Raw genomic sequence first — 13,737 nt, 5'->3', positions numbered from 1 at the left:
CAAGAGACCCATCCGTCGCGTTTACACACAGTCGGACATGACACGATGCTTATAGACAACATGCCGAAGAGGTGAAGCCGTTACCTCGTATTGGGAGTTGAAGCTGAACGAAAGGCTCATGGAATCAGTGGTGATGCTGTCAGCGATCACAGAGGGAGGCGGCAGAGCTGCAACAGAGACAGAGCAGGTTAGAGTGGAATTGAACTGTTCTATTGGTGTTCAAATCAAATACTGTCAGAGTGATTTGTTTGTTTCTTCAGGGGCTGAAGTTTAATTCAATTGAGTGTTAATTGATTATGGTCTTAAAGTGCTTCAATCACCTAAAGTGTAGCAAGAAGTAGCAAGATTTTTTTATGTTGTTTTGTCAAATGTAAAAAGCAGAAACCAAACAGAAACATCTGCACTTCCTGGAGTAGAGACAGGAGTAGACAGCAATCTCATTTACAGCATCAACGTCACAAGTGAAGTTATAAACATGTCGCTTCTTGAATGTCCTCCGGGATCAATAAAGTATCTATCTATCTATCTATCTATCTATCTATCTATCTATCTATCTATCTATCTATCTATCTATCTATCTATCTATCTTCAAGTACTGCAAACCTGCACAACCTGAGTACCTGTTAATCACCAGCAGGTGGCAGTGTTGGAGAGGTTTTCAAAAGACTGTGTGCGTGTGACTCACCTTTCTTGGGGGTGATGGATTTTACCTCGGTCCAGTTGCCCACACCTCGACTGGTCACTGCTGCCACCTGAGAAACAGCATCACAGCAGCAATTCAACATGCTGTACTGTACATGAGAACATCATAATGTTATGAAGAGAAACATGGTGTGTGTGTGTGTGTGTGTGTGTGTGCACGCGCACATGTGTTTATATGAATGTGCATGTGTGTGCACGTCTTACCCTGAACCTGTACAGAGTGTCAGGCTGCAGCTCCTTCACCTCAGTGTTGGTTTTGGTGCATTTCTGTGACGTCCAGTCAGGACCTCCTTCACTGTACTCAACCTGAAGCACACAGATACAAACACACAAAACACACACACACTCTGTGTTAAGGCAGAGACAGAAGAGTGTGATAGGCAGTTTACAACCAATGAGCTTGTATCACTGTGTAAAAGTGACAGCACACTGTGAAAAATGTGAAATAATTGAACTAATTCCCGAGGCAGGATTAACATGCAGGAAGTGATGTCTGTGTCACTGCTGTGGTCGTCCTTACTGTGATTCAGTTTAATGCAGATGAAAAGAACTCACAATATACTCTCTGATGAGGCCGTGTCCTTTGTCAGGAGGGCTCCAGGACACCTCCACCGTCCCGTCCTCGCCGTTATCACATGACAGTTGCAGGTTCCTGGGCGGGTCGGGCACTGCAGGACACACAGACACACCTTCATCACCCAAAACGAATAGACGGGATGAAAGAAAAATGTACACGTCTATCAAATGAAAAACAAGTTCAATTTGTTTTTCCTCGATCAGTGACAATAGTGAACACATTTTGAAATGCTTTAGAAATGTTGACACTACACCCGTCCTTCAATTTCAACTCAGATTACACTTTGCTAAATGTCTATACTCTCCATCACCTCACCCATTGCTTTCTCATTTTCACGTCCACGGAGATGACATAAATTAAAACTTGCAGCGTATGTTTCTTTCTCTCTTTTTCTATTTCATAAATGAGAACCTCTTGGGATTCACAACAGAGGTCAACAGAGCTTTACACTAATAGTGTATATACTGTACATACTTTCTAGGTGTATGGTGGTCAGGTGCCCATAAACATAAGTAACTGTATATACAGGATATTCATATATTTATTCCTTCTTTCTTTTCAATTTTATTGCATCTTGTTGTATTCTAATTTAAATGTACATATAAAAAATTCTGTGTGTGTAGCATGAAGAGGCTACACCTGACATTTAATAGTGCATCCGTGTTTTTGTTTTGTTAAACAACCCAGATTCTCATGGTAAACTCCTCTCTCCAACTCTTCAATCACATTTCTGCCTTGTTCTTTGTGCAACAGCTTACGTCTCACAAGATTTCAGAAAGAGACCGCTTTTGAAATAAGACTTGACAGTGACAGAACCAGAAAACACTTTTAATGACACCTAACTTTGATGGTCGGAGGCACCCCGCAGGATTATATTGTGGCTTCCAGTTGAAGCGATCTACTGGATTCCAAAACTTTTCCAAAAGTATAAATCCTTCACACACCGTCTTGACCATTTTGGATTTTATCACCTAAGAAATTATTATATGTATTTTGAGTTTGGTGACTAGAAATCGTTCTTGTTTGGGCTTTTTGAATAAAGCAGAGGAAAAAATTGCCTCTCCAGGTCAAAGTATTAGAATGAGAAACTCTCCTGAGTCACAAGCCTAAAATGAAAACATGAACAGGTTTATGGTTTACATAAGTTAAATGCAGTTCGACGCTTCACTTTGGATGATCAGGATACTGGTGGCAGCTCTAACACGGTGAGGTGTGTGTTTGTGATGTACAACAAAGGGCTGTCAGGTTTTGTAGCTTGTTCCCTCGCTAAACCAACAAACTGAGCATCAACTCAAATGATGAAATGTCAAAAAGTGGTCACTACAAACTAACACTGGCTTGGAAAACGTAGTAAGTGGCAGAAAGCTACCCAAAACTAAAAGTTGGAATTAGCTTGAAACAAAGTGATCACATATCTGAGGAGAGGTTTCGAAGTATACGGTATGAGTCAACTAACAGAAAACAAGCCTCCCATACGATGATCTTGTGATACTCACATCCCTCTGGTGTCCTGACGGTGATGACCTCGTTGGTCTTATGCAGCTTGCTGAGACACTGAGTGAGCACCTTGACGTGGTAAGTGGTGTCGGGTTTCAGCACAGTCAGTTTGTAGCTGGTCTTGTTGCTGTGAGTGTCCATAATGGTCCACTGCTGGGTGCCAACAAGCCTAAACAAGACAAAAACACAACATCATGATGAGGGCATGTGTTTACACAGAATGATATTGTCAGCAGGGTGGAAAAACATAATCTAATTACAATTCTAAATAAAAATCATATCAAGTGTATATTGTAGTGGTAGTGAGTCAGCTGTTGTGGAAGTAAAACGTGACTTCTGAAACATTTGACAGGTGCAAAGTTGCAGGTTACCTGTAGTATATAAGGAAGTAACAGGAGTCCAGAGGGAGGTTTTTGGGGCGGGACCAGGTCAGGGTGATGGCACCCAAGAAGTCTGGTGTCCACTGCAGATTCTGGACTTTGTATGCCAGGGTGTCCACTAAGAAAGGGAGAGATAGTGAGAGAGAATCTGCATGTATCATAATGTTTGGAATGGCTCAGCCAGCAGGGGGCATCATTGCACTGATTTTAAAATAAATCCTACCATCAAGACTTGTAGGCATTTACAGTGGGCTAGACACTGTGAGGTTAATGTGTGCATTTCTTTTGAAGGCTACCATAACCGAGTCATCACATTCTAACCTGCATGTAATTTAAACACGCTTGGTAATGATGAAAGATGTGGGGACCTACGGGTGCAGTTGTCCTCGTCGCTGTGGTCGGAGCAGTCCAGGAAGCCGTCACACCTCTCACTGTCCAGCACACAGGCCTCACCATCAGAGCAGCGAGTCCCATTAATGCAGAACAGAGGCCCCCGAGTGGCTGGACACAGAGAAAGAGTTTACATGACTTCTTCTTTTCTTATTAGAACCACACAGCCAACCTTTCTGTATGAGGTGGTGTAAAAATAACTTCAAAGTGATATTATTTTGATTAGATTTGTCTAATACCTGATTGTATGTTGTGTTCTGCTGCAGTACCAGTAAGAAAACAACTGGATCTAAATTCTACAGTATATTACTGTATATGCTGTCTAAAGGCTGGTCAGATCTCTCAGAACTACTTTCATTTGATTCCAGCGTTCACTGTCAAATACAAAACATCTCAGGAAGAGATGTTTTCTTTCTGTGTGTGTAATGTTGTGTAACAGCGCTCAGACACTCACGGCAGTGGGCTTCGTCAGAGCCGTCCTGGCAGTGGAGCTGGCCGTCACAGCGCTGCCAGTCGGGGATGCAGTGGGGGGGTCTGCGACACAGGAACTGGCCCCGACTGCAACGGCCAGGGGCGGGCAGGGGAGGAGGGGCCTGGGTGGGGACTGGAGCCAGCGTCACAGAGCCATTAGCTGCTGTCACACAAATACAGACCGTCACAATGGGGATTCATTTTTATTTTGTCGTTATTCTTTTCTGTTTAAATGTACATGTATATTTTAATCTAGGTTTACTCAATTTGGTCAACAGAAATAAAAACAATTAAATGCACATAAGAACAAGGTGGTACCTGTGGGACATCCCAGCTCATCGCTGCCATCAGGACAGTCAGCGTAGCCGTCGCACACCCAAGTGTTGATGATACAAGCTCCAGAGCCACAGTGGAAGCGGTTGGGGGCACAAGTAGAAGGACCAGGGGCGACCGTGTGTGGAGTAACACCACCTACATGGGTAGACATTCAAGTTTAATTATATTTACTATGCTAATTCAGGCATTGAAACTTTAACACAAAGAAAAAAATTACAACAACAAAATGAGCTTAGCACATGAGGGTCTATCAAACACAGAGGCAATTATGTGAAATACATAAATATAGATATACAGTGCATTTTTTTTTTTTTTGGCTTAGTTTGTATCTTATAAAATTAGACCTAATAATCATCATCTGCTCATCTCTCAGCCAGATCACTGTATTGGGGGATAGCACAAAATGCATCTGGTCAGCATAGCAGATATTTTCATGGACAGACATTGATGGGTGCCATTTGTATGAGTATTGTTTAAACTGTGAATTTACTTGATTTTGATAAACAGCTGCTCTGGCTTTGCTGCCTTTAACTGACGGCTGACAGTGAGCTAGGGAGGGAAAAGAGAGAGGTGGGGGGCAACATGTGATAGTCCAGGTCAAACCAGGGACGTTGGTGACATGGTCTGTGTGGGAGTCTGTCAGTCTTACATCAAATAAGGTTTGATGTCACTTTTAATAACACATCAGCCTCACAGCTCTGTTGCTTTTAATTACAGACTGACAGTGTACCTGTACACTGGGCCTCATCAGACCAGTCCCCACAGTCGTTCTCTCCGTCACACTTCCACCAAGTTGGAATGCAGCGTCCGTTTCTACACTCATACTGGAAATACCTGGAGCAGCCTGGGACCTCAGTGGGAGCAGCTGCAACACACGCAACAAAAATCAGATACTGCTGCTTCAATGTAATGGTTCCTCCTCACGTTTCAAAAAGAAATGTACTATGCATCTGTTATATATTCAACATATGTATACAGTGTACTCCACATGGTTTAATAATAAACACAAGTTGTGCAGTGGGTTCCTGAGCATACACCCTTCGTCCTCACCACAGTTGGCCTCATCGGAGTAATCCCCACAATCATCCATGCCGTCGCACTTCCACTCCAGGCTCACACACACTCCGTTGGCACACTGGAAGGTGTAGGCATCACACACTTTTCCAAACTCAGATGGCGTGGCTGACAAAAAAAACACACAGGCACATTTAGGAGGTTACACAAATCAGTTTTTGTCTCTTTGCATGACACAGAGAGAAAATTGATACTTGTTGCATTGAGGTTTTAAAACAGAAAGTGGCTATGCCTGATGGATATGTATGAATGAACAGCTGATGAGCTTTTGCAGAACAGGATACAAATCTCAGTTTTAAATATGTCGGAAAACATGAAATATGTATTGTATGAATTTAACTAAAGGGAACTAATTGGGGATTTCAAAGGAATAAAATCTACAGTTCATCTACAGTTATCCAGTATTTTAAAGTACCTTTAACAGAGGAACAGAAGGAACTAGAACATCTGAAAATGCAGTGTGAATGCTAACAGCTGAAGTAAAAGCAGTAATAATAGTAATAGAAGTAGTAGCAGAAGTAGTGGTGCAAGAAGTCGTACTGGTAATAGGAGTAGTTGTAATATAAGTAGTATATAAATGAGCATTTCTGTGGGAAATTAAACAGTTTTGGATTCTGTATGGTATGTCAGTGTATGGTAGAGAACACATCAGGATGGGAGAGGACGGGAGACTCCCCTCCACCTTTTGTATAAGGGTCAGAAAGTCACACGAGGGGCAATTCAAATAAAACAGCATATGGTCACTGCCCTGGGAAAGGCAGTATCAAAACAAACATCAGGGGGTCAATGTTTTGGGAAAGAGTAATAAACAACTGTCGTAAAAGCATGTCACGCCTATTTTGTTGTATTCAAGTCAGAAACATTTGAAAGACTGCAGGGAACACCTTGGGTCTTTACTACATGCTGCATGTATTAAAGAAATCGGATTCATCACACTGAGTCTAAAATTCTTTCAGGAGAATTTCCTTTAGATTTCAAAAGCTGAACATTTTAATAGCTGAACAGTTTGTATAGCTTAACATACGCTGAAGCAGTAGCAGAACCAAAGTTTAAAATTTCCCCATAAGAATGAATGGACACGATTTTATTAAATTACATAGAAAAACACCTCCAAAACTCCTGCTAGTCTTGAAAATACTGTGATGGTTAAGGCCAAAATACAACAGTAACAGGAGAAATTGCTGAACTCTGTTATGTGTTTCTTCTTTCTGTAAAGTGAAAAATGAGAGTTCACTGATGTGGCTCTTCCAGTGACTCTTATTTCACAAACATTGTTGGTTGATTCATAGTTTGAGCTGATACAGTCCAGGTTTGTGATTACTGCAGTGCTGGATCCTGTCCCTCAGGTAGTACAGAATTATCGGACTAAAGACTAAACACTTACATGCTTGAGTTTTTTTAGAAAAATTATACTGATCAAATTTCCAATCAAAAGTTAATAGTATCTGTAAATTCAAATAATTTTGCACTTGTGTCCAGAACTGCTTTTTTTTCTATAGTTTTCTAAAGAGCGCAAAGTGTTTTAAAAATTGATTAAAGCATAACAAACACATGTAATCAATGGAGGGCTGTCTCTTAGAACCTGTTCACATTTGGTAACAAGATCCATCCTGAGTGATCCGAGCACAAGCCTCTTGTTATGACAGGTGACTCGTCTTCAAGAAACTGAAACAATCCAGTTGTCCACAATATAGCACTTACACATAGTATTACCATGACCTGCATGACTGAGAACCTTCATCAACAGAGTAATAGGCGTGAGAGCATTACTCACCACATCCAGCATACCCAGCATCCTCATCAGAACCGTCCTCACAGTGTTTGATCCCATCACAGACCAGGGACTGAAACAGACACTGGGCTCGGTTCTTACATACGAACTCCATGTAGCGGGTACACAGGGGGTCTGTGAGTGGAAAAGAAACCAACCAACACAATGACTACAAAATATTCTATATACACTTAACATGAGGTTTGTCACATGCAAACCTTTGTGGTACTACAGGAGCAGACTGTTGTTGTGTATGATATGTTCTACAACACATGCCAAGTGACAACAAAATGACTGTTTTGACAGGTAGAGACGTTCTGTGTCTGTCTGTCTGAGTCCAACAGGACTCTATTCTTGGCCCAGATGATATTGTCCCAAAAATATGCCATGCCTCACTGATACTTAGAATATTATGTGACATTAACTTCAGATGCATATATCAAAAGGACTGAAAATGTTCTGTCGTTTTTCGGAAAATTAAACCTATGTTTATTAGACATTAAGAGATGTACACCTCCATTTTCTCTCAAATAATTATGTTTCTCTTGATATTTGTATAATTTAGAAATCATTCTAGCTGTAGCACCTAACTGGATATGATTTAGATATGATCTGTCACTGCCCAACCCACATTTTCTACTACTCATTTGACTCTGCATATGATGACCACTGTGCATTCTAAACAAATGGGATCACTCACCACAGTTGTGCTCATCAGCGCCGTCTGAACACTCCTGAATGCCGTTGCAGTGTGCGGTGGCTGGAAGGCAGGTGTGATTGGAGCACTGGAAGCCATTACACCGGGTTCCCTCTGGAAACACACACAATGATGTTAGCCAACAGAGAAGCATTGCTTCATGACATTTCCTCAGTTGTTTTTCAATTTCCTGTATTATCTAATGTGTGTGAAAAGACATACAGCACACAGTCAATACTAATGGCTTTACCACAATAATGGGGGTCTTCATCCGAGTCATCCTGGCAGTCGTCATCACCATCACACATCCAGCGCTGAGGTATGCAGTGACCTGTGTGGCACTGGAAGCTGTTGGCCTCACATGTATGGTGGCCCACTAGAGTCAAACAGAGAGGCATTAAGGACTTAGAGAAGCTGGTAGGACAGGGAGTTTCCTCACATATTACAGCATTGAGCTCCTTTATCTGAAATGTCATGATTCTCACTGCAACACACAATTAGTGGATTTCCATTGAGCAAATATACATCTTTACCACTTTAAATAAAGCACAGCACAGTGTATAAAAATAACCACATTAAAGATCATATTGTTGGTGTGACTATTCCTGTGTCTGTGATAAAGGATAATGTTCTGTTTTTCTCATAGGAATCGGTTTCTGCTCGAACAGATCTTGGAGCATTATTTTTTTAGTAGTATCATCCTCACCTGTGCAGTTGGCCTCATCTGACCAGTCTCTGCAGTCATTGTCTCCATCACAGCGCCAGGCTTCACGGATACAAACACCTCGTGCACATGTAAACTCTCCTGGGCCACACTGGTGAGACTCTGAGAATGCATCCATAATATAGTCAGTGATGCAAAAAACAATGTGCATTTTCCATTGTTGCCCTTGGTTACAGCGAAACCGAGAACTGATAAAGTTCTGAGGGTCAGTTGGTTTACATGAATGAATGTGTGTGCTTAAGAATCCATTAAAGGTTGCATACAAAATGTAAACAAGCATACACTATATTTACAACAAATATACTTAAACAACAAAATATAAATCTGGTATGTAGATGTTGTTCTTGACTGAGACATATTCCCCTAGAACACTCTGGCGAACATAAGTAATAAAACCACCTGCAACTAGAATGACACTCACTAGAATGCCAACCTCTGGCAGGGTCCAACGGTCTCCTTTAATTTAATTAAGCCTGATGCAATATCAAATAAAACATGTTTAATTACACTAGATCTGGAATTTTATTTGGAGACGCATTCAATCGAACACACTCCTAGCAGCCACCTGAATATGCCTGTATTTTTCATAGGAGCTGCTGCTCAGCTGCTAAAAGCCAGCTGGACTGTCGTGGGCTGAGTCAGACCTGAGGAATACAGTCACATGAGGTTCTGCTCTGATTACAAGCAGGGGGAGAGATTCTTTTTTAACTTGTCTGATTAAAATGTAAGCTCTGGCTGAAGTCACACAAAATCTGGCAATGAGGCAACAACACTTTCTTTTTACTTTAGAATGTAACTACTGTGACACGATTAGAAATGTATTATTGTAATGGGGAATTAGTTTAAGTGTAATAAGTGTAATTACTAAATCTTATTTTTTTTTTTTGCTGAAATAAAGGAAAGAAAGTGTAAAAAATGATAAGATATATTTACAAGATAGCAAAGTAAAGTCTTGAATGCTCATTTCTAGTATAAACTAATGACCTGAGAAGGAAGCTATATTTGGTGTGTTATTATCATCTCTACATTTGACAACACACTGAATCCCTTGGTTGCTTACTCATTAAGATGCCAGTTCTGCAGTGAGCCTGAGTGACTCAAAGTCAAAAGAACTGAGGTAATCTTGGCAAGACTAAAGTAAAGTGTAAATGATTTTCATGCCATTTTAACAAAAGGTTTCATTCTCTCAAAGTGCACAATCCTTTCTGACTTTGACATCAAAACTTCACTGACTGTCGGATGATACTTGGAGGATTTTGGCATGCTGCATTGTTTGCAACCACTGCCCTTAGTACGGAGGACTATAGCGAGGGAGAAACTGTGAGGGTACAGATGATAATTGCAATTTAGGATTTGTTGTAATCTGAAGGAAATTCCTTCACTCTGCTGCAGCTTGTAATGTACTTGTAGACACGAAGAGAGGCAGACTGTCAGGATAGTTAGAGGTTTAAAGGAGGCGTAGCTGGGTTTTAACAGGATTTTGTAGGCTATTCCCAGTGCCACATTAAATAGGTTTGGAGTGGAAATACGATGAAAAGGCTTATTGCCTCTGCCAAGGAGGTTATGTTAGCCCCCATCTGTTTGTTGGTTTGTTTGTCAGCAGGATTACACAGATACTACTAAATGGATTTCCACCAAACGTGAATGGAGGATGGGTCTCAGACCAGAGGAGACCCCATTAACGTCCAGATATATTAAGATCCAGATAAGCCCACAGATGCAGGATTTTTTTCTCCCTTTCTTTTAGGTTTTTAAAATGGATACTCCCAGGCAGCCATTAGTAGAGGCAGTTAGGTCACAGTGCCACACACACACACAGAGGTTCACCGACAGGAAAGGCATGACGAGTGATGAAATTGTTAGCTTGGATGTAGTGAAGCAAAAAAACCTAGATTAGTTCTTATTCCTCTAATCAGAGGATCCTTGATTAATGTGATGGGTTTAAATATTACTGGGTTAATGGGTGGATATATAACATTAACAATCCAAATCCAAATCTTACCACAGTGCTCTTCATCACTGTTGTCTCCGCAGTCGTCTTCATGGTCACATTTGAAGGCCAGGGGGATGCAGGACCCTGAGGCCACGCAGCGGAACTGGTTGGATGGATCACAGGTCGTGGTAGCTAAAGAAAAAAAATAAATAAAAAAGACACAGACAAGGACGACTGAATATTTGGAGTTCTTCACGTAGAAACAGCTTTTCGACAAGTGGTGCTGTTGAATACTTACGACACTCCTGTTCATCACTCATGTCTCCGCAGTCGTTGTCACTGTCACACTTCCAGATGCTGCTGATGCATCTGCCGTTAGAGCAGCGGTACTGGTTCGGCAAACAGCTGTGCTCTGATAGGAAGAAAGAAACACACAACCAGTAAACAATCAGACCTGAAATCAGGACCTCATTTCCAACAGAGACAACATACATATATCTTAGAACAAAAGATCATCATGACTGATTCCATCTCACCCGTTTTGACACATGTGCTGTTTTGGAGCTGGTAGCCGGTGGGACACTGACACTGCAGCTCTCCATTGGGCATGGTGACAGTCGGGGAGCCGTCCGGGCAGACGCAGGTGTGTCGGTAGCCGGGCTGAGGCAGACACAGCAGGCTGCACGGCTGGTCGGCACAGGCGTTATGGCCTGGTGGACAAGAGATCAGGACCTCAGTTTAATACAGTGCTGTTTAAATCAGTTAGAGTCGGTGTGGAGTGTTTGTTTTAACTTTGTGTCTAAAACTGAAAACACCCCGAGTCACTAATAATATCACCATTAACTTTCTGTCTTTGTCCCTCACCTCTGTTCTTCCCCTTATAGAAGATCTTGAGGTCCATGACTCCGGTGAGTCTGCCAACAATCAGCTCATTGCTCTGGGAACCAGCTTTTGAAGCTTTGAAGATCCCCATTCTGGACCAGTCATCCCAGTACAGGTCATTCTGAAAACAACATCCAACACCAGCTTGTGAAAAGTGATTCTTAGTCAAAACAGAAAACAATCATCATTTGGTGACAGCAGATGAGTTTGAAATATGTTAGGGAGTAGTTTTATTCACTCTGAAGGAGTGATGGAACAAGGAGCAGCCTCAGTTAGCTGTAAGATGAAGAGCTGCAGGTGACAGGCTGCACAACTCCACCTTCTCAACGAGGCAACCAACTCCTTCTCCCTCATTAATGTTCTCAGGTTCCCTATAATAATCGATTTAAATCCGAATTAAAGCAAAACGAGGGAGAGGTTGGTCTCACCTTGAAGACAGCGATGGCATACGGGTGGGGCAGCCCCTCCATGAGAACGCTCCTCTGGCCGCCGGTGAAGTCGGCCCTCTCGATGCGGTCGCTGTAGGCTTCGGTCCAGTACAGCCAGTGGTCGTCAGCGGTGATCCCGTTGGGCCAGCGGACGCCCTCAGACACGATGCAGGACACGTTGGTCCCGTCCATGAAGCTCCGGTAAACTCCAGCTGCTCTGTCTCCCCAGTCAGTCCAGAACATCAGACTGTGGGACACATATTAAAATTCAGATTTCATCTAATATTGGTTTATAGTTGAATTACTGTTATGGTTAAAATAATGGATCTAGTGAGCTAAGCACTAACACGGACACTTGAACCAGTTTGTCTATATATAAAAAAAAAAAAAACAGTTAAAACTTGAAGTCAGAGGTCACCAGCTCCTTCATATTGAACCAGGAATGAAGTAATTTATGTAAGATATTGACATGAAGATACATATTTGACCATGACTAATAATCACAGTCTGTCTGGTCTAAAGTGACCCCTCCTTACAAAAACAAGTCCAGATATATATAACCTTCATATTTGCCCATCTGTTAGAAACCAGACAGGAGAAAAGGAGGAAGCGAGCACAGTGAGACTTCATTTCATTTTCAGAGCAACAAGAAAAGAGAAGAAGGGAAAGGCAAAGTCAACAACCCTCAGAGGGCTAACTGTGTTTATCAGCTGAACTCATCTTAAATAAAAGAAGAAGCACGTTTGCAGAAGTGGAACCAGCTTCTTGTGTTGGAGCATGTGAGTGTGTGAGAACAGGCTGTCTGGTCATCACTATGGGCTGTCTGAGGGCTGATGCTGTACGTTCTGCTGTTCTGTGTTAAGCCTGGGGTTACGGAGGTTAAAGCCACCATTCTGACCACAACACTGTGAATGACACTCCTGCATAATTACTTTTTCATTCTTCTTGTTTGGCTTTCAGTTTAAAGGAATCTGTATTGTGTTTTTAAATTACACTTTCTCAAAACACACCAATGCAGAGCATGTTTACCTCTCTCCAGGCAGCAGGACCAGAGCTCTGGGATGTTCCAGGATAGAAGAGTTGAGCAAAGTGTGACGCAGGTCGCCATCAGGGTTAGACACCTTCAAACACAACAAGAGAGAAACTTTTCTCATCAGTTTCACTTAGTGACCTCTGATAAACTGCATGGCACAAAGTTTGTATTTTCCTGGTTTTAAAGGCTCTGAACTTACCAGACTGTTCTGCTTGTAAGTTCTAACACATGTATTTAGCAACTCCACGTTGCTGATGATTATTGATCAGAAGTAAATGTTGTCATGTTTGATTTTGTTGCTCAGTCCTAGCATTAATGAAGTGCGTCTTAGGAGATTACGAAATATTAAATATGTATCATGTAGAGTGCAGTCAAGCCTAAAACTAAAATTTGTGATTTGCAGATTCCTGTGCACCTCCTGTCTTTGAACAGTAATAATCACATATAAAAAGACGTGCATGCACAACACTTCCATACCTCAATCTTCTGCGCTCCAGCATCAACCCAGTACAGCAGTCTACTGATGGGGTCAAAGGTCAGAGCCTCCACATTCTGCAGATCTTTCCTCACTACAACCTCCTGACCTGTACTGCCATTCAGACACAGCCGCTGCAGGAGAGAGACAGGTAGTGAGCACACTGAAACAAATCAGACTACAGCAGTGCAAAATGCTGAGCAGCTGCAGTTACATTCATTTCGTAAATGTCAGCTTGTGTCTACAAAACAAGCACCTGTCTGCACTCATATCAACAAGCCCTGCTTCACTTGTGTTTCACTTGTGACACCAAAACAAAGAAACTGGTGAGAACCACTCTGACCCGAGGCAAAGAAAACCCTCCTGG

The 13,737-nt window shown here is 41.9% G+C and overlaps 1 protein-coding gene across 2 annotated transcripts in view; it reads right to left on the bottom strand.

The window, feature by feature from the left end:
- The window catches only part of sorl1 (sortilin-related receptor, L(DLR class) A repeats containing), a 94,149-nt gene that overhangs the window by 11,549 nt on the left and 68,863 nt on the right, over nt 1–13,737 (bottom strand). Inside the window, exons 18-39 of one of the 2 annotated variants that reach the window (XM_037073324.1) lie at nt 13,373–13,504; nt 12,892–12,983; nt 11,863–12,109; nt 11,417–11,555; nt 11,089–11,262; nt 10,851–10,964; nt 10,622–10,744; nt 8,602–8,721; nt 8,146–8,271; nt 7,899–8,009; nt 7,202–7,333; nt 5,404–5,535; nt 5,084–5,218; nt 4,336–4,488; nt 4,001–4,180; nt 3,529–3,657; nt 3,148–3,274; nt 2,776–2,945; nt 1,258–1,370; nt 907–1,008; nt 686–752; nt 85–167 (exon numbers count right to left, since the gene is read on the bottom strand). In XM_037073324.1, coding sequence (XP_036929219.1) covers nt 85–167; nt 686–752; nt 907–1,008; nt 1,258–1,370; nt 2,776–2,945; nt 3,148–3,274; nt 3,529–3,657; nt 4,001–4,180; nt 4,336–4,488; nt 5,084–5,218; nt 5,404–5,535; nt 7,202–7,333; nt 7,899–8,009; nt 8,146–8,271; nt 8,602–8,721; nt 10,622–10,744; nt 10,851–10,964; nt 11,089–11,262; nt 11,417–11,555; nt 11,863–12,109; nt 12,892–12,983; nt 13,373–13,504 — 2,901 coding nt within the window. The remainder of the gene's footprint in view (nt 1–84; nt 168–685; nt 753–906; nt 1,009–1,257; nt 1,371–2,775; nt 2,946–3,147; nt 3,275–3,528; nt 3,658–4,000; nt 4,181–4,335; nt 4,489–5,083; nt 5,219–5,403; nt 5,536–7,201; nt 7,334–7,898; nt 8,010–8,145; nt 8,272–8,601; nt 8,722–10,621; nt 10,745–10,850; nt 10,965–11,088; nt 11,263–11,416; nt 11,556–11,862; nt 12,110–12,891; nt 12,984–13,372; nt 13,505–13,737) is intronic. The other variant, XM_037073334.1, reaches the window with a different exon arrangement.

This window comes from Acanthopagrus latus, chromosome 2, assembly GCF_904848185.1.
Source record: "Acanthopagrus latus isolate v.2019 chromosome 2, fAcaLat1.1, whole genome shotgun sequence".
Taxonomy (NCBI): domain Eukaryota; kingdom Metazoa; phylum Chordata; class Actinopteri; order Spariformes; family Sparidae; genus Acanthopagrus; species Acanthopagrus latus.
This window is presented reverse-complemented; position numbering and strand designations above follow the sequence as displayed.